Source organism: Benincasa hispida, chromosome 10 (assembly GCF_009727055.1).
Source record: "Benincasa hispida cultivar B227 chromosome 10, ASM972705v1, whole genome shotgun sequence".
Classification (NCBI taxonomy): domain Eukaryota; kingdom Viridiplantae; phylum Streptophyta; class Magnoliopsida; order Cucurbitales; family Cucurbitaceae; genus Benincasa; species Benincasa hispida.
The window spans coordinates 24107206-24129586 of record NC_052358.1 but is presented as its reverse complement, the minus strand read 5'-3'; the positions used below and the strand labels follow the sequence as shown (position 1 = coordinate 24129586).

At 34.3% G+C, this 22381-nt stretch overlaps 2 protein-coding genes across 2 annotated transcripts; both read left to right on the top strand.

Annotated features, from left to right (window-relative positions):
• The first annotated feature begins 2076 nt into the window (after positions 1-2076).
• LOC120089323 (probable polyol transporter 4) lies at positions 2077-4428 on the top strand. Its single transcript, XM_039046758.1, has 2 exons — positions 2077-2510; positions 2796-4428. The coding sequence occupies exons 1-2, from the start codon at positions 2282-2284 to the stop codon at positions 4166-4168; spliced, it is 1602 nt and encodes a 533-aa protein (XP_038902686.1). The 5' UTR covers positions 2077-2281; the 3' UTR covers positions 4169-4428.
• Positions 4429-12288: 7860 nt separating this feature from the next.
• On the top strand, positions 12289-15306 carry LOC120087660 (clathrin light chain 1). The gene is given in 6 exon segments (XM_039044507.1): positions 12289-12345; positions 12348-12418; positions 12420-12947; positions 14039-14192; positions 14296-14906; positions 14985-15306. Coding segments are annotated over 6 exon segments (1428 nt in total). The 3' UTR covers positions 14992-15306.
• The last annotated feature ends 7075 nt before the right edge of the window (positions 15307-22381 follow it).

Genomic DNA, 22381 nt, shown 5'->3' with positions numbered 1-22381 from the left:
TTATATAGTTATATTTTTAATATTTTATAAATATATATTTATAATATATAAAATAACTTATTTATATTGTATACTATCAACTTATAGTGTTGTAAGCCCAATATTGAATATATAAATTCTAAATTTAAGCCCAAACTTAAAAAATTAAAAGAAAAAAAAATGAAAAATCCCCACGGAGATCTAATAGGGGATTCCCCACGGGAAATTAGTAGGGGAATCCCCGCGGGAAAACGGGAAATGGGGCCCACGGGGACCCGTTTCCCCGACGAGGAATCTTCGCCCCCGTTCCCGCCTTCAAATAGCGGGGATGGGGGGAAATTTTCCCCATGGGACCGGGGACGGGGGACCCTCCCCCGCCCTGCCCCGATTCCGTTGCCAACCCTAAACAAAATTCAAATATTAATGATAAAATTGTAACATTTTTAAACTTAGGTATTAGATTAAAGTCAAACTGAAAATTTAAGAATTAAAAGTGTAACGATTTAAAATGTAGGTACCAAATGAAAATTGAACACACCATCTAGAGCAAATATATATATATGTGTGTGTTTCTCTAAATTCTAATATAATATACATTTAGTCATTTTTGCAAGAAAAAATTGTCATTTACCAAATACTACTATTTAAATATAGCTATTTTTGTTGTCGGTCATTTTTCAAATACTACTATTTAAATATAGCTATTTTTGTTGTTGGCCCATCTTTTTATTTATTATTAAAAAAAGAAAAAAAAAAAGAAAAACTGCAATCTTCGGCTTCCAAATTGGGACACGTGTACATGTAACATTTAATATTAATTACAAAAATAGTATGTAGTCCGCACTCATTAAATTAATTATTTATTAACGTTATTGACTGAATATATTTTATTTATCAATTTAATGATACTAATTATATTTTTTAAAACAGTAATTAATATATCAAAACCAAGTTTTGATTAATTATTAACTTTTTTTTTTTTTATTGAAACAGAAAATTAGTAGAATAATACGTCTATCAGAAGAAGAATGATAGTAAACACTTTTTGGTGGATTGATTGAATATTTACATTTTTTTAAAAGGTGAACGTATATTTATTTTTTCACCACCAACATGAACTTAATTATCATACGAATATATTAAAATGTATGAAATATATGATTCGACTCATCCTACTCTTAATTATATTAAAGTATATATATATATTTTTCAAAAGAAGGAATAAATTATTTAGCGTAATTGATTCTGATGACTTTTATTTTTTTTTTCCTTAAAAGAATATATTCCTTAATGACCATTGTTATGATAACCAAAGTGAGAGATATAAGCAAGTTTATCAACAAGGATAAAGTCATAGATAGAGATTAGCAGGAATTCAGTGCAAAAATTCCCTTCTTAGCCAATCGGTATAGAGACTATAAATATCTTTTTACTGAAAATTCAACATACAACCAACATCGAGTATTTAAATTTAACCTGCAATTTATTTCCAAAAATAAAAATTACAAAAAAAAAAAAAAAAAAAACAAACAAAACAAAACATTAGGTGCAATTCCTTAAAAATGGATATATTTTCACAAATTCGGATGATAATTGATTTTTTTCTTTCCTCCTTTTACAACGTGTTTGCAGGCGTGCAGCTAATTAAAGATAATACTTCCTGCATCCATTGAGATATCCAATATTTTAATTTTCCCCCGTGATTTAATGGAAAAAAAACATATAAAAACTGAAGAATATTCCGACATTGGTAATGGTGGAGCAGTTGGCGATAAAAGAAAGGAAAAAACACAAAAAAAAGCAATTAAATCTTATTTTGCTCATAAGTTTGAATATCGTTCTATTTTGATTTATAAATTTTTAAAAACATCCGTTTAATCCATTAACTTCTAAAGAGTGTTTATTTGACTCTTTATTATTAAAATTATGTTAATATTTTAAAGATAAAAAATTACATCTAACATAAATTGAATAAAATATCAATAATTAATATGTCAAAATATTGAGAAAAAAAAAACAGTTTGAGAAAAATGGGTAAAATTTAGTACAGCTGTTACTCGATTGGAAGTCAAAGGTCAATGCCATTGAATACTGCACCAAAGCATCCCTTCCCTTTGCATTGCAAATTAACAAATACGCTACTCTGTTTTAGGGCGCAAGGATCGGAAGAAACTTGGGCTTCACTGAGAGAGACGACCCACTCTTTTTCATCCTTCTCTCCTCTCTTTCAGATCTATCATCTTATTACCCAACCAACCATTCCCCTCTTTCTTTCCGATTCGATCCACCCACCACACCACCCATGGGATTGGTCGCCGTCCAACAAAATGGGACCGGAGATTTGGGCTTTTCCGGAGTTCCTTTAGGAGCCAAGAATAAGTACAGAAGAATGGATTCCGAGCTTGATGAAGATCAGGATGATGCTTTACAACACCACCACGCTTACCAACGGGATCCCAGTGCCAGTACTAGCAGATATGTACTTGCCTGTGCTGTTTTTGCTTCTCTCAACTCTGTTCTTCTTGGATACGGTATGCACTTTTAATGGATAATACCCTCGATTTAGTAGAATACTTGTTTAGAGAGAGCATAAGAACCTCGAATCTTGAAATACTTGTTCTGATTCACTGCCAATTAATATGATATGCTTCTTTTAGTTGTCTGCGTGTTTTCTATTTTCTGCTGTATGATTGTATCCTCCCTTTATTAGTATGGCTGCTTAATCGAGCTTATTGGGTTTTTAATTTACTTTTTATGGAACTACTTGAGACTGGTCAAAATTCTTATCTTATATGCCAATGCCAATCTCTTTACAGATGTGGGTGTGATGAGTGGGGCAATTATCTTTATTCAGGAGGATCTAAAGATAACTGAGGTACAGGAAGAAGTTCTGGTTGGGATTTTGAGTATTCTTTCTCTTTTGGGAAGTTTAGCTGGGGGAAGAACATCAGATGCTATTGGGAGAAAATGGACAATGGCTTTGGCTGCTCTTGTCTTTCAAATAGGTGCAGCGATTATGACACTGGCACCCACTTTTCAAGTGTTGCTCATTGGTAGAATATTGGCTGGAGTTGGAATTGGGTTAGGTGTTATGATTGCTCCTGTTTATATTGCTGAGATTTCCCCCACCATTGCTAGAGGCTCACTCACTTCCTTCCCAGAGATCTTCATAAACCTTGGGATTTTACTTGGCTATGTCTCTAATTTCGCCTTCTCTGGTCTACCTGCCCACAAAAACTGGAGAATCATGCTTGCTGTGGGGATTCTGCCCTCCATCTTCATTGGGGTTGCTCTTTTCATCATCCCAGAGTCTCCCAGATGGTTGGTGCTGAAGAATCGAATCGAAGATGCAAGATCTGTGCTTCTGAAAACCATAGACAATGAAAAGGAAGTGGAAGAAAGATTGGCAGAAATCCAATTAGCTGCTGGAAGTTCCAGTCCAGAGAAATATGAAGAAAAGAGTGTTTGGAGAGAGATCTTAAACCCTTCTCCTGCACTTAAACGAATGCTAATCACTGGCTTTGGAATCCAATGTTTCCAACAGATCACCGGCATCGATGCGACCGTATATTACAGCCCCGAAATCTTCAAAGATGCTGGAATTCATGGTAACTCCAAGCTTCTTGCAGCAACTGTGGCAGTTGGTATTGCAAAGACAGGTTTCATAATGGTTGCCATTGTCCTCATTGACAAGCTTGGTAGAAAGCCATTGCTATATCTGAGCACAATTGGGATGACAATCTGTTTGTTCTGCTTGGGTTTTACACTCACTTTTATTGGGAATGGGAAAGTTGGTGTTGGTTTAGCTATTTTTTGGGTGTGTGGGAATGTAGCATTCTTTTCAGTAGGAATTGGCCCTGTGTGTTGGGTTTTAACCTCTGAAATCTTTCCATTGAAGCTTCGAGCCCAAGCAGCCGCTCTTGGAGCAGTAGGCAACAGGGTTTCAAGTGGGATCGTGGCCATGTCTTTCTTATCAGTTTCAAGAGCAATCACTGTAGGTGGAACATTCTTCATCTTCTCCTTCATATCTGCTCTGTCGGTTGCCTTTGTTTATAAGTTCGTCCCAGAAACTAAAGGTAAGTCGTTGGAACAAATAGAATCTTTGTTTCAGAATGAAATTGGATGGAGAGAAAATGAAGTGGAACTTGGAGATGTGGAGCAACTTGTTGATAAGAATGAACAAAAATGAGCTAAGATCTTATTCTTTTCTCTCTTCTTCTTCCATTGCCATCGCAATATGTGATTCTTGGAAGAATCTCCAGGAGTCATCTCTAATGTTCTTTTTCCAGATTCCATCTGTAGAAATTTTTTCAAAAATAAATTTAGCGGATATCAATACATAAATTCATTTGCATGTTAAGTGAAGTAAAGAAAGAAATATGGAGTTACCATTGTAATATAAAAGTATATATATTATAGTTTTGAATATGAGAAATACTATTTTTGCCATTTATCCATTTAACTAACTGTCTTCTTTTCCAACAAAAATAAAGAAATAAATAAAAAAATAAAAATATCAAAATAAGTTTAGTTAAGTGGTAATTGATATGACTTTTCATCTTAAAGATGGGAGGTTGGATCTCCCAATTTCAGTTGTACTTAAAAAAAAAGAGTTAAGTAACAGGGATAATACATATATAAACAATTGTTTAAAATTCTTAAAAAAAAGGTTCTTTTTAGGTTTGATTATTGTGAAGAGGAATCAAACCATCATTTTATAACAAAGAATTTGTACTTTCACCAATGTATGCTTGAGTTGACAAATTTTTTAACTTTCATAACATATCAATTTAAACATTTAAATTTAAGGATAGTTTTACATAATATTTAAACATTTAAATTTAAGGACAAATTTGTACTTTCTAATGTATGGATATATCAATGTATCAAAACGTGAAATATCAAATAAATAAAGAAAAAAAATAAGAAAATCCATTTATTTTACAAATCAAAATCCATACATGAAGCCTCAGTGATCATATTATCCCATAAAGTTGGGCATGGAAGGGATCAATCATGTCCAAAAAAAAGATAAACCCATCCCTCCAACTCCTTAAAACAAAGAATGGCGTGTATCGCCTCCATGAATTTCTGATTTCTCCCTCTACAATCAACCTGTGAAATGTATCAAGCATTCCTACATGATTTTGACTAAGATGAGGTCAAGGTAATCATGGTAGCCAATCTTACAGGGTAAACCTGCTTTTCCATATAACAACTCATCCGAGAGAGTCCACTCAGATCGTCATCGACGACCACCCATTCAGATCGTCACCTCCCTCTGCTCGTCAGCTTACATCCGTGCCTCTCTGCCACCATCGACGACCACCCTAGAACATCTGTGCCTCTCTACCATTGTCGACGACCAGCCCTAGACCGTCCCTCAACCCACTCTGATCATACCCTCTGAAGATCTTTCCTCGCCATTTTGTACTCTAAACACCATAGGCCAAACAGTCATTCTAATTAATACAATTTTCCTCCACTTAGCAACGATACATGAATAAATGTTATGTTTGTAGGGAAGGGCATAAAGATATTAAAGAAGAAAGAAGAAGTCTTGAGATTTAAGAAATGAAATCTCGGATAGTAAGGTGTTTTGGTTTTAGTAAGTAGAAAATTTGGCTAAGTGTTAGCCTTGCGATGAAGCTTGTGAAGCATGGGTGCATGAAGCATGTGGTGTGCGGGGCTATGCGTTTGCAAGGGGAAGGCGATGATCATGACCTTGAAAGGTTATTGATGCACGTGACAAGGCAAGGGCGTGTACGCATTAGGCTGTCAAGGCATCGAGCGCACAGCATGGGCGAGGTAGCCTAGGCGTTGAGGCTGGGCAGCGTGGTGGTAAGACTATGCATTGGCCACAAGCCTATGCGAGGAAAGGAGATGCGTTAGAGTATGCGTTGAGTGGTAGGCGGGCGCAACATGAATCCCCTATGCATTGGAAGTTAGTGCGTGTGGGGTTGCGTTGGCGGCATTGGCACAAGGCATAAAAGGCATGTTGCTCGGTGGTTACGCATTGAAGTTGGCTAGCACCAAGGGGTAGTGCGATGAGGGTATGGTACGCGTCGAGGCTTGCGTGAGTGCGTTGGCTAGTGGTGACGTGCGACAATAAGAAAATGTGATGGCCAAGGCATGCGCCTAGTTGGTGATGCGATGGGATTGAGCCATGTGAGGGCTAAGGCTAGGCGATGCACTATTTGAAGGGGGCATACAGCCAAGTGGTAGCAAGCAATGGCATGGAGTATGAGCATTGCATTGATGGTCAAGGGAAGGTGATAAACTTAACCATCATTTAAGTGGCCAATCATCATGATCAGATCATTTAATTCCAATTAGTGGAATGATGTGGCAGCTTGGTAATAAAGGGAAAACATGCAGTTTGTGGTACAAAAAAGATGACAAGCTTTAGAAGGTTGGTTTGAGCGTTTCACTTGTGCTATCAGGGTGATTCCAGAGCCGTTTGATAGCTTTATGAGTCTAGTTGATGATCTAGGCTTTCCGGAAGGAAACTCTATAAGAATCGAGCTGAAATTCGAAGAGTTTGCAAAAAGGTTGAGCTCTCGAGTGATTTTGGGCCAGTGTTGAAGATTTCAAGTTTCAACCACAAGAAATTTTGAGCTCAAAATTTAAGCTAAGCATATTAAGACAATTTTGAACAAGTTTATAGATTTTCTGAGAAAAGGCTTGGAAAATGAATTATTTGAATTATAAGTTGATTTTGGAAATTTTGAACAAGTAGGCAGCTACTTGGGTTGAATAAGCAGGCAGCTCAAGGGCTGACACGCCCGCAAGTGGCCAGACCGAGCGTTGAATTGTGTGGGGAGTGCGCGATGCGTTGTGTAGGCATGTGTTGAAGGCTTGGACGCGTTGAAGATAGTGCACGTGCAAGGATTGATTGATGCAAGGCCCTATGCAAGTAAAAAAATTAGGCTGCATGTGAGGGGATTGAAGGCGTGCGCTAGGCTAAGGGGGCGTGTGCACTGAGCGTTGAGCGCTTAGGCTGATAAGCATTGTGTAGGCAAGTGGCTGGACAGACGCTTAGGCTATGTGTTGACGCATGATGTGGGCATTGGTGTTGCTTGTTGGCCACCTAATTGAGACATAAAATTCAAAGAAACTAAGTGATGAACACCTAAGGTATACGTTGGGATGAAGGAATCCTAAATAAAGAGTAAATATGAGCTTAATTATGCAAGTTAGTCTCAAAAGGGAGACCATTACTAGTAGCTAAAGTATATTGTTATGTCCACAGGATTGACACTAATATGAGAAGCTTACCAATCTTAAAAGGAGTTTCCAAAGCCGTGAGTGACAAATTTAAGAAGTTTTCTAAATGTTTTAGTAACTCATGTTGCTTAATTATAAGAATGTTTTTCAAGAAAACCAAGTTTTTAGAGCTAGTACCACATGCTAGTTTAAAAGAATGTTTATAAAGCATGTTTAAGTATTTATGTGTTTATGTACACAAAGCATGCATTAGAAGTTTTAAAAAGATGTGAAAGCTCTTATTCGTGTTGTTATGCTTTCAAGTATACATGTTTGTAAAGAATAAGTTTTTGTTTTTTAGCATGGTAAACCTAATACTGAAGGACTCTAAGAAGGTATCTGGACCATAGTATTGGGGTGATGTCCTAAAGTCTCATGTCCTGTAGTTTGTATACACAGTTTTGTACGAACGTTTGTGATGTATAATATATGATATTTTCTTCACTACTTGTCTTTGAATATTGGATGTTTTATTTGCTTTACCACAAACCAATAAACTAAAATCCTTGGTTGTCATTATATAACTTAAATATGTATGTGGTGACATACAAGTGGATCATGTCTTAAATGATAACCAAAATGGTTTGTAGTATATGGATATAGGGGGGAAATCTTATCTTGGTAACGCTACAGATGCGGCACGCTTTGTGGAATAGTTATAAGTGTTGTGACTTGCTACAGATAGTTTGATCTTGATCATTCATATAGGGACGTGCGAGCGGGGGCGTTCTATACAAAGAGTTTGTATAAGACTTGACCACGAATTGTTAACGTCTTGTTATATAACGTCGTTTATGACAGAGACTTCACTTCACTAGGATGATCATAGGTAACATGACCTCAATCCTGAATGAGTTAGGAACTTCTGCCTTTGAGGGCGGTTCTTTGATTTGCATGGGTGCGATTGCCCAGTTCGCCAAATCAAACCTACCACTTTGAGGATTCGTCTGATTTGGGAGCTGGGAACTCAGCTACACAACATGGAATTCACTTCTTCTCCGAAGCAGGGGTAAGTAGATAGATTGCTCATTTAAAGGATGATCCCGGGGATTGAACGATGTGGTGCTACACACCTTCTCATGACTCGAAAGGTGTCCACACATAGTAGGACTATGTTGTATTGTTCATTAGAGGGATCAGTAGTACTTAAGGAGTTTAGATGTAACTACAGGGCCAAAACGGTAAATTGGCCCAGCTGTACTTATGAGCATCTGTAAAGAGTTATCGTACTGTTGATTGGTTATATCCGATGGACACAGAAATATATCAGTGATAAGGAGAGTTCAGTTGTCGGTCTTTAGTGGAATGTCTGACAGTTAACGGATGGTGGATCTCGTGGCTAAAGAGTTTAGTCAGCTATTCACGTACCGTTGGAGCTTCAAGCCATAGGTCCATAAGGTCCCCTTGGTAGCTCAATGGATTCAAGTTGAGAATTAGTTTTTGAGTCAGTTTGAAATGTTCAAATTAACAAGAGGGAGTTCGATTATATATGATATAATTGAACTGGTTAATTATATATGATATGATTGACTTTATGTATGAGATACATTAATTGGAGGAAAAATGGATATAAATATGATTTATATCTAGTGGAGGAGAAAACACTATAGTTTATATGTGATATTAAACTATAGGTTAATGAATATAATATGATTATATTTATTATTTTATTTTGAAAATTATGGGATAATTGTGCACGCCGTTTTCTCCGTAACCGTGTGTTAGTGGTTGGTTTATTCAGTTTTCGTAACTGAAGAATAAAATGAGAATCGTTTTTATTTTGTAAAATATCATGTAATTCGCTCAACGAAGTGTATGCTGCCTATCGCTTAGTAAACTGAGAGACTATATATAGCTTGAATTTACTACACGATCGCATACACGCATGCGCCATCTTCTAAACGATCGCCTACGTTTTACTAAACGATTGTATAGCGCCCGATCTTTTACTAAACGATCGTATAGACAATCGCAACCTTTTTTCTGCATGACCGTGTACTTCTTCTAAACGATCAAGCACAGTCTATACGATATACCCTACCTTTCTCCCACTTGCTTGATCGTTGTATACGATCTTTATATCCTCATCTCCTCTACCAAATCCCAACAGAGCCCACTCTTTGGATTCTCACACCGAGAACACCGAGGGTTCCAAGTGATGGTGTCGTCCCCATCTTTCTTCTTTTTTTGTGGAGGTCGTTCGTGTGTAGACGACTGGGTGTTAGTGAACGATTAGCTTGACATTCCAATGAGAGCGAGAGCACCTGTTCGTTGGAGAGAGCGAGATTTTGATGAAGAAAAGTTCTTCAACTGGTACGTTTTCTTGTTCTCTTGTTTGTTTATCTCTAAGCATGCCGGTAATTTTGTAGTATGATGCATATCTGTTTGTTTGAATGTAAATGTGGTAATTCTGTCACAATGTTCTTTGGAAAGATCGGCTTCCGCTCAAAGGTACTCTTGTATAAGAGTTCCTTCACATAGTACCTAAGGTATGATGGTACTTAATTATTACCACGTGCACGTAGGTAGATTCGATGTTGGTTGTGTTGAGATCATTCCACACCAGCTAGGGCTTGACGTTGAGAGATTGAGTAAAGGAGTTCTTTCTCAACTAAGTATTCAGATGTTTAAAGTTTTCTAGCTGTTATATGTTTTTAAGTTTAAGTATGAGTTTGCTTGGTAGTTTTCAAATTTTAAGCATGATGTTATGTTTATTTAGTCACTCACTGGGCTAGTAGTTCATCTCGTTTAAAATGTTTTCTCTCCCCAGATAGCGGTCAACTTCCCAAGAAGTAACTTTGCTGCTGCTCTGCCACCCAAGGACTTTAATTTGGAAAGAAGTTTAGGTGTTGGTTCTGTGTATATTGCACACATGTCTTGTTTATATAGGGGCTAGGCTAGTATGTCGAAACCCACTGGATTTTTATATTGTACATATGTTGTGGTTATCAAAAGTTGTATGAAACCTTGTTACTGTTTCAGTATGTGAAATGTTAGTTAAGCTGTTTTGTATATTTCTTAAATACGTTCGTATACCAGGGTTTCTAAGCAGGTGAATTAATTCAATAGGCAGTAAGTGCTACATAAGGGTGGTAACGGTTGCAATCACATTCCCTTATAGGTTAAAAGGGTAATCTGGGAGGGGGTGCGACAATCATCCATGTTATGTTCAGGGCATAAACAATTAAGAGTTGGGTGCATTCAATCTTCGTGTATCTCACTCTCATCATACAAACAAATGAATTAAAATATTTAAAAAATTTGTCCTGTTTGGACAATTTACTGAGACAAGCCGAACAAATTAATATGTTCAAATAAAAAATGAAAGTGAAAGAAGAAGGAAGAGAAGAGGGCAAATAATACTTGGACGTGAAAGATGCTTGATCACAAGCTTTAACAATTTGAACGTAGAAACTAAGGGTCTATTTCGAATGACTTAGCAAAAAAAAAAATTTATTTAAACATTTTTTATAATTACTTATTAAAATAAAAACACATACGTGTGTTTGGCAACTCTTTCTAAAAGTGTTTATATGTAAAAGTTTTATTGGTTTGTTATATCCTGAAAATATTTTTCTTAATTTCAATTACTATAAAAAGATTTTTCCAAAGAGGTGATGGTTGGATTTGACCGGCGGGTGTCAAAAATGGTGGTTGGAGGTGGCCGGCGACAGTCGCCAGAGATGATGGTCGAAGATTGGCCCGCGACAGTCAATAGAGGTGGTGAGCGGAGATGGTGACCGACAATGATCGTCAAAAATGTTGTCAAAGGTTGGCTGCCGCAGACCGTTGTCAAAGTTTCTCATAAAAATAAAGGAGAGATTAACAATTAAACACTCAAAATTCATTTTTCTAAAATTATTTTCAAGTGTTTATCTCAAACCAACTTATTTTTTAAACATCTATTTTAGGAGGTTACTAAACACATGATTTTTTTTTTCTTCAAAATAACTTATTTTTTAATTCAAAAGATATTCCGAACACACATTGATACCATTGTTTCAATCTCTATTCTCCTCTTTTCATTTTGAATAAAAGACTTCTTTTTAGTAAGAAAACACGATGTTCATTTTTATTTTTATACCTATAAAAGATAAACACCTAATTTATCTATCATGTCAATTTGTGTGAAAGCAAAAACTAAAAACTAAGCAATCATTTAGAACCATATGATAAAAATTTTGAAGTCTAAAAATAGTTCGTCACCTTTTACAAATTTGTGTGGATGCTTTTTTCTTTTTTTCTTTTTGAAGTAAGATGGATTCACTTTACCCGTCAATATGACATTTCATAGTTAGATAGAATAACACTTCAAAGTGAAGTTTCTTTTTGGTTTGTAGTACTTCAAAATGAGTCATATGACCATTTCTTTGTTAGACTTATAAATATGGTTGTTGAAGTTTGCAAATAGTTCATTTCTAACTATAGTTAACTATTAATTAATATAATATAAAAAGATGGATTAAGCTTTAATAGTAATTATCATGCACTTTCCTCTTTGGATTTGATTTCTTCACAATTAATGAATCAAATCTCTAACATTAAGAGACAAGATGTGTGTCAATTACCAATATAACACTTCTAACACAAAAATATGGTTTATTTTTCTAATAAGATACTTGTAATAGTAGGAGAAAAGAAAAAAGAATGTAACACGTCAAAGATAAAAATATCGGCATTGATATTGAGATTTAATTTTATAAATATGTTGATAAAATAATAAATAAAAAAAGTTAGAGAATCGAATCTCTAACCTTAAAATTGATAATAAAAATTTATGTAAATTCAGCCATGCTTGACTATTATTATTCATATATAATAAGTATCAAATATATCAATAGATCTTTAATATAATCTCGAGGAAGAATTATTAGTTGTTTTAGAGTGAGAAGAATACTTAAGTACAACCTCACTCACCAAAAAGTAATCTTTAAATATTTTTTTTCTTAAAAGAAAATGAATTGCTACAGTTGCTGCACCCAAATTTTTTGTTTGTAGTGGAATTGGGAAAGCTACCTTTTGTCAAAATGCGAATATTTTCAAATGCCCGACACGTGTCGGTCAAGGAATGAAAAACGTGGAATTAATATCAATTTATCTATTTATTATGCCATTATTTTCCTGATTATTGTTTCTCGATCCGAACACTGCGTTCATCGTCACCGCAAGAACTCCCAAACTTCAAACAAACTCAGAAATTTCCAATTCAAGGAGGGAGACGAAGCAAATTTCTCAACAATGGCTTCCTTCGACACTTTCACCAATGAAGAACTCGAACAACAACAGCACCACCATTCTCCGACGGCGCAACCCTTTGACGATGATGGCTACGTCGGTTATGACTCTAGTCTCCCCTCCCACCCCCACGACTCTTCTACCCCTTTCTCTCCCTCCGACGATATTACCTCCGCCGACCAACACCCTCATCCTCCCCCTTCCTTTTTCGAAGACGACGTCATTTCCGCTGGAGACACCACCAATCCCAATTTCTCTGACGCTTACGATTTTGGAGTTTCCAATCCTAATCCCGACTATGCATCTCCCTTTGATTCTGTTCACGCCGATGGAAACCATGACAATGCCGCCGCCGCCGGTGGTGGTGGTGGTTTTGACGATGGTGGGATTTTTGTCTCTGATGGACCGGTTCTCCCGGACCCAAGCGAAATGCGGGAGGAAGGCCATGCCCGACGCGAATGGCGACGGTGCGTTTTTTAATTACCGTTAATCTTATTTCTTCATGAGAGATTGGATTGGTTTTAGATCTGTGATTTTATATTTTTGGGAAGGATTGAAATGTTTCCTTCTGTGGCTGAATCTGAAATGAAATCGTTTGTAAATTCTGAGGTCATTCAACTTGATGGGTTTCTTTTTGAGCTGGAAATTGAAATGGAAGGTCTTTAGGTTTTCCATTCTCTTCATAATGACATAAAAAATTTACCCAATACCCTAAATTGTCAGCCGCAAGCGGTGGTTCAAATCTTCTTTGTTACTAACTTTCATCCCGCTAATCTCATGCGTGCGAAGTCTTATGATCTATATAGGGGTTTCTTAGTTTTTATAAAAATTACCATCTAGATCGTGTTTATAATGGCTTCTCACTGATTGAATCCATTACTGGTGGAATTTTTGGAAGGAACTATGAATAGTTGGTCATTTTGTTGCAATATATCTGACATCAAATATGTAGGTGTATTTGTTTAATGTAATTCACTTCTGTCCGATACTTGGATGTCTGAATATTGTAGTTCTGTGCCTGGTACAAGACAGATATTGGTTACAGATTTGTCCTAACATCACGTGCATGCATAAATGTCCAACATATTAATATGACCAAACCATAGACAAGTTTCTTACATCGTTTTATATATTATAGCAATGGGGACAGCAAAAAGGGGTATGCTCAATTCTGTCTGCTTGAAGAAATTATTACCTGATTCTTTGGGAAGTTTGATACTGTAGAAAATTCTTATCTCTATTATGTATCATTTGGGTTAGCTGGCTTCATGGGCCACAGTTGTTTGAACTCAAGTTGCAGGGAACTGGGAAGTAATGGTTACTCGGGTTCCATTTGTCTGAATTTCTTTTTTGATCCCTGGCCAATTGTAAAGATTAGAGCGGTGATTGCTTCAAATTTTTCTGTATTGTTGCACAATCTGGTCAAGTGAGGTGGAAGGGAAATTGTTTGGGAACCATATTTCTCTGTTTTCTCTTTTTTCTCACGATAAATCATTTCCTCATCATTTATGTTCTGTTCTTAGTTATATGCTATTAATCTGGAAACTGTATAGTGCAGTCAAAATGCCATAGATCTTGAAGAGAAAGAGCAGAAAGAAAAGGAGATGAGGAATCAAATAATTAATGAAGCTGAAGAGTATAAAGCATCCTTTTATGAGAAAAGGAGGGTCAATTGTGAAACAAATAAAGCTCACAATAGAGAAAGAGAGAAGGTGAAACCTCTGAAAGCATTTTGTTTACATTCATATCCTTGACCCTGCATCCTGTCAATGTCTCCTTTCTATGTACTGTTATTTATTTTTCAATTTTTTGCAGCTTTACCATGCTAACCAGGAAAAATTCCACAAAGAAGCTGACCAACATTACTGGAAAGCAATTGCAGAGATCATCCCACGAGAGGTACCTAATATTGAGAAGAGAAGAGGAAAGAAAGATGCTGACAAGAAGCCTTCAATAGTGGTCGTTCAGGGTCCAAAACCTGGAAAACCAACCGATCTGTCACGAATGAGGCAGATTCTGTTGAAGTTGAAACAGACTCCTCCACCTCATATGATGCCTCCGCCAAAACCGGCCAAAGATGGCAAGGATGGCAAGGAAAAGGATAGTAAGGATGGAAAGGATAACGAGGAAAAGGATAGCAAGGATGGCAAAGATACAAAGGAAGGGAAGGAGGACAAAGGTGGAAAGGAAGCAAAGGAAGCAAAGGAAGCAAAGGAGGAAGGGACAGAAACCAAAGATACCGAGGATGAAGGGAAGGAAGTTGAGGACAAGAAAGCTTCTCCACCAGCTGCAGGTCACACACCTACATCTCCTGCAAAAACTATGGATACTGATGGTACTCTGACTCCTGATCAACCCAAAATAGAGGTTGAAGCTCCTCCTCTGGTTGATGCTGATCAAGCTGTTCTGTTGGTGCCTTCTGCAGAGTAAGAAATTATTAATACTTCATCTTATGGTTTCTTGTAACTGAATGATTGTTTTTCTCTGTTCACAATTGATCACAGGGAATAAGGAAGCTTTTGTTATGGTCATGCTGCATTGCATTCCCTGCAGCGTGGGATTTGAACAGCACTCTTCTTGTCTAGACTTAGAATTTAGGCTGATTTTTCATTGAATTTTATCATCTCTTCGACACTGAGCTTCTCTTACTTATATACTCCTTTTGTTACAGATGATAGAAAAAATAATAGACTTGCAAAGTTGTAGTAGAGCAGCTTATGTTATTTGTCCCTCATAATTATGCTAGGGAATATTCACAAGTAGCAATGATTATTGGAACAATCACTGGGAATAGAATAGGCGCCCGGGAGGTGGGCAGTTTGACCATCTTTTTATTCTCCTGCTTTTAACATGTGCATTTCGGGCTTCATTCACCTTTGTGTATTTCTTTCAATTATCCAATCAAAAGTTGACACGTAAAATTTTCTTTTTAAAAATATTTATTTTCCTTTGTGAATGAAGGAGATGCATGGAGAGGCTGTATCAAAATATTGCTCTAGAGAAAAAGAATCATGACATACTCTTGTTCTTACTGGTTAATTAGTCGGGTTGGACCACATTAAATAGATATTGTATCATAGCTATGGTAAAAAGAACAATCAAAATGTAACACATTACCTAGCTAACAACTAGCTGTTATTAGGAGGAGAAGTTCAAAAGGAAAATTGTTATCGTTTTAAAAACTACTTTTACTAGCATCTTTCTTATTTATTTTAAGTGAAAGTTTTACACTAAGAAAATATCATTTTATCTCTTATTCAAGAGATTTCTATTTTAGTTTTTTCTGTTGGAACTTTTCAAACTCAACTTTACACTTTATGAAAAAAAAATTGTTGGAGATTTTTGTAAAAATTTGAAATTTTTCTCGTAAAGAAATCTTTATGTGACATTTTCAATAATTTAAAATTTGGGAAAATTTAAAGAAAATATGTGAGGTTTTTTTTTCAACTCAAAACGGTAAATAAAATATATTAAGAACTATAAAAGCTAATGGAATTCGTTAATTTCCTTTTAAAAAAATGGAATTAGTCTAACTTATGTTTAATTGATTAATTAAAAAAACATGATTTAAGTAAAAAAAAAAAAAATACACACACAACATTATTTGGTTAATTAAAAAACATGATATAAATAAAATAAAGAATATACACACAACATTAGAATTCAATTTTTCGATAAGAAACTTATCAGGAGGGAAATTTAATTTAAATAATTAAATTTTAAGAAAAACCTATTTATATGCTTACTATCCATTTTTTTGGTAAGACTTACCTAAAAGATAGACAGAAGGTTTTTTTCTTTTTCTTTTTCTTTTTTTTTTTTTTTAAATATTTCTTATTTTTAATAATTAATAATTAGTTTTAATTTGAATTTTAAATAATTAAATTTTAAAAAAAAAACCTTAAATATGCTTTCTTATCGGAAGACGGACAGAAATTTTTTTTTTAAAAAAATTAAATAGATAATAATTAATAATTAGTTTTTATTTTAATTTAAATAATTTGAATTTTAAGAAAAAACTTACAAGTGCTTTCTGTTCATTTCTCTGGTAAATCTTGGAAAATGGACAGAAGATTGTTTTTATTATAGATATGATAATTATGTAGATGTCCATGCATCGTCTCCATGGGTTAAAACTCACTTATTGGCCTCTCCAATTTTTCTCCATAATTATCTTGGGGGCAGTTGCAAGAATGTTTAAAAAGTTTTCTAAAGTTAGGTCTATGGACAATATTTATTGATTTTCCAAGAATGTCAAACTTTTTAAGTTCAGCTTAATTTCACTAATGGGCTGAAAAGAAAATATTGAAAATACCCTCACTTATTTGAATCAAATCGTGCTCCTCAATGCAATTTCAGGTTTTCACTTCCTTCGATTTCTTCTTCTTCTCTTCAACGCCGATATCATCATCTTCTACTCTAGTTCTTCAACGCCAACGTCGAGACCATCATCTTCCACTCCATTTCTTCAACGCCATTTTCACGTCGATTACAAGCTGATTCCTTACCCACAAAAATATTCCCCTTCTCTTGAAGCTGTTGTCAATTGGGAGAGAAGAATGAGGTAAGAATATATTTAGGAAGATTGCTTCAAAGGTTTCAAATCTTCTCTCAGATCTCATCTCGCGTCTCACTCTCCGTATAAGACTCTTCACTGTCGTAAGCCGTCTCGTGAAGTTACTTCATGAGACAAAAGACAAATGTGAAACTTGAACTTGGGACCCTCACGTAAAGCATTTTTATCTTGAAAACAAACTGTGAAATCGAACCAAACATATGATTAAGTGCGGTTTTAGAAAAAAAATACTTTCTAAAATTTGCGGTTTGGTTTGGTTTGAGCCTCAAACTGATCTGAATCGAACCATGAACACCCCTATTCCTTGTCACATAGTTTGTTTTTTGTGATATTGTTATTTGACTGCAATTTGATTACAATTTGATTACATTCTAATGAGAATGTATTCAATACATATAGTAAAAACAAATGTCAAACAACTCCAAAATCAAAATGCATAGTAATGCCATTCATATATTAAAAACAACTCCAAAACCTATATACTAAAAAACTTCAAATTCTTCAAAAGATATTCCATACAAACACCACATTGAACCGGTAGAAACACATTTAAAACAACTTTTGAAATGCTTATATGCCTATAAGAAACAATAACTAATCCATCTTGATCTCCGAAACAAACTTTTAACTTCTCGAAAAACCAGTTCCAAGAGGAAAAGTTTAAAAACAGAAAGCACATTTTTTGTCAAACGCCATTTTCTAAATCTACAATGCTGAAAGCAAGATGAAAAGTTTGACTATTACAATCCATCGTTAAGGCAGTCAGTAATGTTCCAGTATATTTACACTTTAGAAATGTCTCATCAACAGAATTATTCAGTCTACAATATCTCAACCTTTAATTTGATGACCCTATAACCATGAAACAATATTTAAAATGACTGTTTAAATCCAATTCATATTCAATAAATGACTCTACAAAAAAAAGGAGAAAAATAAATAACTTATTATAAATATATGTGCAATCTATTAATTGATTACTAACGGATTACTATATAATCAGTTAACTGATATACCAATAATAGGTATATGAGTCAAGTAATTACAAATTGATTACTAACTTATAAGTATAAAATAAATCGACATAACAAAATAAGTGAAAAACAAACCTGGATTCATTTATTTTAATTTCAGAAAGAACTTGAGAATCAAAGCATAAGAATCATCATCATGTATAATATCAATTATGGTAATCAGATAGTAATCAAATATTAATCAGATAACCATTAATTGACAATAAAATAGAAATAAAAAAGTATTTAATATTTGACAATCAAATTGCAATCAGATGTGTACCAAATAGAAATCAGATAGCAAATATATGACAATTAGATATAAATCATCTTAATGGAATAGAATTTAGAAAAATTTATATGGAAAGAGAATACAAAACAATCAAAGAATATTAGAATAATAAGAACACAAACTGAAACACAAAAACTATAAACAGAGAAATTGAACACAAATTACAAATAATCTTCAACCAAGAATGGATTTCAAGAAAACCATCGAATAGACTATCTAGTCTAAAAAAGATACATCAAACACAAACTGACATAAAATCGAATGAAAATTGATGATGAAAACAAGAAAAATCAAACTGCAAGTGAGAATGAACTTCAAGGAAACAATCAAACAAACTTTCATCTCAAACAAATAAAGTGAACACAAACCGTGAATATACATTCCTGCAACTGCCTCAAATCTAAACCACTCAAAGGCTAATTTCCAAATTAAATTTGTTAACGCACAATCGTGAATAAGAAGGAGAGGACGAACTTCAAGCCAAACAATCAAACACAAACCATGAACACCGTAAAACACATACTGTAAAACAGAAAGATTTGCTTCAAGAATTCTCCAATTGATGCAACCGAAATCAAAAGAAATCTTCAACAATGAACGATGCAATGGAGAAAACTAATGAATCAAAATAATCTTGAAGGCGATTTTAGGAAAAAAGATGAAATCGAGGGAGAAACACTGAAGGAAAGAATAGGGAGAATGCGTAAGAAAAAAAGCTGGAGAAGATGAAATCATTGAAGCCAAATCATGAATCACTTTTTAATGAGGGCAGTTTTGGAATAAGGAAAAATAAAATATAATATCTCTAAAAACGTGATTTTCCTTTTTAAGATTTTGACATAATAATATTTTAAAAGTTATGACATAAATACTAAAGTATAATATTAATTTGATACCCAATACGATCCCCCATTATCTTGTCCCCTCTTTATGTTTCATTCTTGTTTCTCACAATCCTATGAATAGAGGTTGTAAAGATCATTTGAAAACACAATTGAATAGAGCATAATACATATGTTCTTTTTCTTTCTTCTTTCCATTTCTCTCTTGTGTTTTTATGTTTGTTCTTCTCTCCTCTCCATTTTATAACATGTTATCAACACGAATCTCTACCACATAGGATATTTTATTGAGACTAAAGTTGATTCATTAGAATACCAAAATAATAAAGACCCAATGTATTATTGAGTTATTTAAAACTAAAATTCAAAGAAGGTGAGTATAATTAAACTATATATGTGATTTATGTGTTTGTGAATTGATTATTAAGATATATTTGATATTAAATTTTACATTTAATTAGATTAAATTGTAAACTTGATATAAATATTATGTGAGCATTGAAATTAAAATCTTTCAACATGAGTCCAACTTGTGTCTTAAAGTACTTGAGAGTTTTTCAGTCATATTTCCACTTTGAGATCATAATCAATCTTTGGTTAATTGTTATGCAATTGAGTTGGAAATTAAAGAAAATGTGATCTTGTGGGTAAAAGATTTAAACAAAACTTGTGAGTTATTATGCAGAACTTTCTCTAGTCTCTATCACATGCATACAATGCATTCCAAAGTATATTGAATTCTATCCTCAATTCAATTTGTTACTTTGTCAATTGTTTATATACATATAATTGTAGACGTTCTCATCCTATTTTCAATCTCCGTCTTTTCAAATCCAGTTTGATTTTTAATAAATACTCCAGGAGGCATTTGTAAGGTTTCGGTTAGGCATTTGATCATAATTTTGTTGATGAAGTGCATATCAATATTTTATCAATGCTTTGTTGGGGTAACATTCAACGTGTGTAATTTGTTATAGCTTTATTCCTTTGCTAGAAGGTAGATTCTTTTATTTTTCCCTTATCCTGTTTTCAATATCATAGATGCCGCAACCGAGGTTATGAATCATGCATGCATCAATTTTTTTTTTTTGTGCAATGTATATAAAATCTATCATAGATTGCAAATCATGCATCTTAATTTTCTTATATTTGAAAGATTTATCTGAGAAAATTTTCTAATTAGTTTATATTTTCTATATCTTGAAATATAGTTGTTATTTATGAAAACTTAAGTTAGGATATTTGTTTCCTTAATTGGATTGCATATATCTTAATAAGATTGAATTTCTTTTAAATAAAGATAAGATTCTCTCATATTAATATTAATTTTTATATGTTAAAATTATCTTATGATAATATTGTCTTTTATTTTTCAAATATGAGAATAAATATGCATGATTATCTTTAATTTTAATTTGAAAGGTTTAAGGTTTAAGATACTAAAGATTATTTCTTAAAGTGAATTTGTTTTAATAAAATTAGTAATTCATTTAGAAATTAACTCCTAACTAAAAGATTAATGAATTAGAAATAAAAATTGACTAAAGGAGCCCTGTATAAGGATTATTCTGAAGGATCTCTTATTCAAGAGAACCAGTAAGTAGAAGCAAGATCTTTCTAAGCCCATTGTGAAAGAATAAATGCATTCACAAACATACAAGAACGGTTATGCATTATAAAGAAAATTACAGCAGGCTATGTTACTAAAACGAAGGGAATCAAAAAAATACCTTTGAAGAACTCTTCTTCACGGATTCCTTCAATCTACACTGGTTCGGCATCCCAGTAAAGTCTACACGATCACGATCTCTCGCTCTCACTGCAATCAAGAATTAATCCTTGAACAACAACCCTCGACATTACCACATTCGGCAACCTTGGTATTCTCGGAGTGAGAATCTAGGACGTATGGGCTATGTGTGAATTTGGTAGAGGGAAGGAGGAAGTATGCGATCGAGTAAGTGGGAGAAAGTTAGTCTATCGTATAGATAGTGGGTACTCGATCGTCTAGAAATCTCTTGCTCTCGTCGGTGCAATCATCTAGCAATCTCTCGCTCAATCGTTAGTCTCTCGCTCTATCGTATAGTCTCTTGAAAGGGTTATCGTATAGTCTCTTGAAAGGGCAATCGTATAGTCTCTCATGAACGATCGATTAGTAAATGCTATAATAAAAGTGATCCTTCAAAAAAAGAAAACTCTTTTCATTTTTATTCTTCAGTTATTAAAAACTGAAATTAACCTCCCACTTGCACGATTAATGAAGAAAAGAAATAACCAACACTAAAATAATTATCTCATAATTGTTTTTCTTATAAATAAATATAATAACTAACTTATCATATTATATTTATAACCTATAGTTTTGATATCACATCATATGTAATATTTAACCATAGTTCTTTTCTCCTTTATTTAATATAAATCATATTTACATCAATTCTTCCAATTAATGTATCTAATACATCAAATCAATTATATCACATATAATTAAATTCCCTATTGTTAATTTGAACACTTCAAACTAACTCAAAAACTGATTCTCAACTCGAATCCATTGAGCTACCAAGGGACCTTATGAACCTATAGTTTGAAGCTCCAATGGTACATGAATAATTGATTAAACTCTTTAATCACAATATCCACCATCCGTTAACTGTCGGGCACTCTACTAAAGACCGAAAGTTGCACTCTTCGTACTACAGATACATTTCCGTATCCATTGGATATAACCAATCAACAGTACAATAACCCTTCACAGATTGTTGGTAAGTACAGTTGGGCCAATTTACCGTTTTGCCCCTATAGTTACATTTAACTTCTTAAGTACCACTGATTCCTATAATGAACAATACATCATAATCCCACTGAGTGAACACTACTCGGGCCATGAGAAAGTGTGTAGCGCCACATTATTCAAGCCCCGGAATCTCTACTTATCCCTGCTTCGGGGTAGGAGTGAATTCCATCTTGTGTAGCTGAGTTCCCATCTCCTCAATCAGATGAATTCCCAAGGTGGTAGGTTTGAGTCAGCAATCTGGCTAGTCGCACCCATGAAAATCAAAGGACCGCCCTAAAGGAACTCTTATCAAAGAGGACCTATGAGCTGAAGCAAGATCTTTCCAAATTCATTGTGACAGAAATACCAGATTCACAAACATACAACAAGTTATGCATCTAC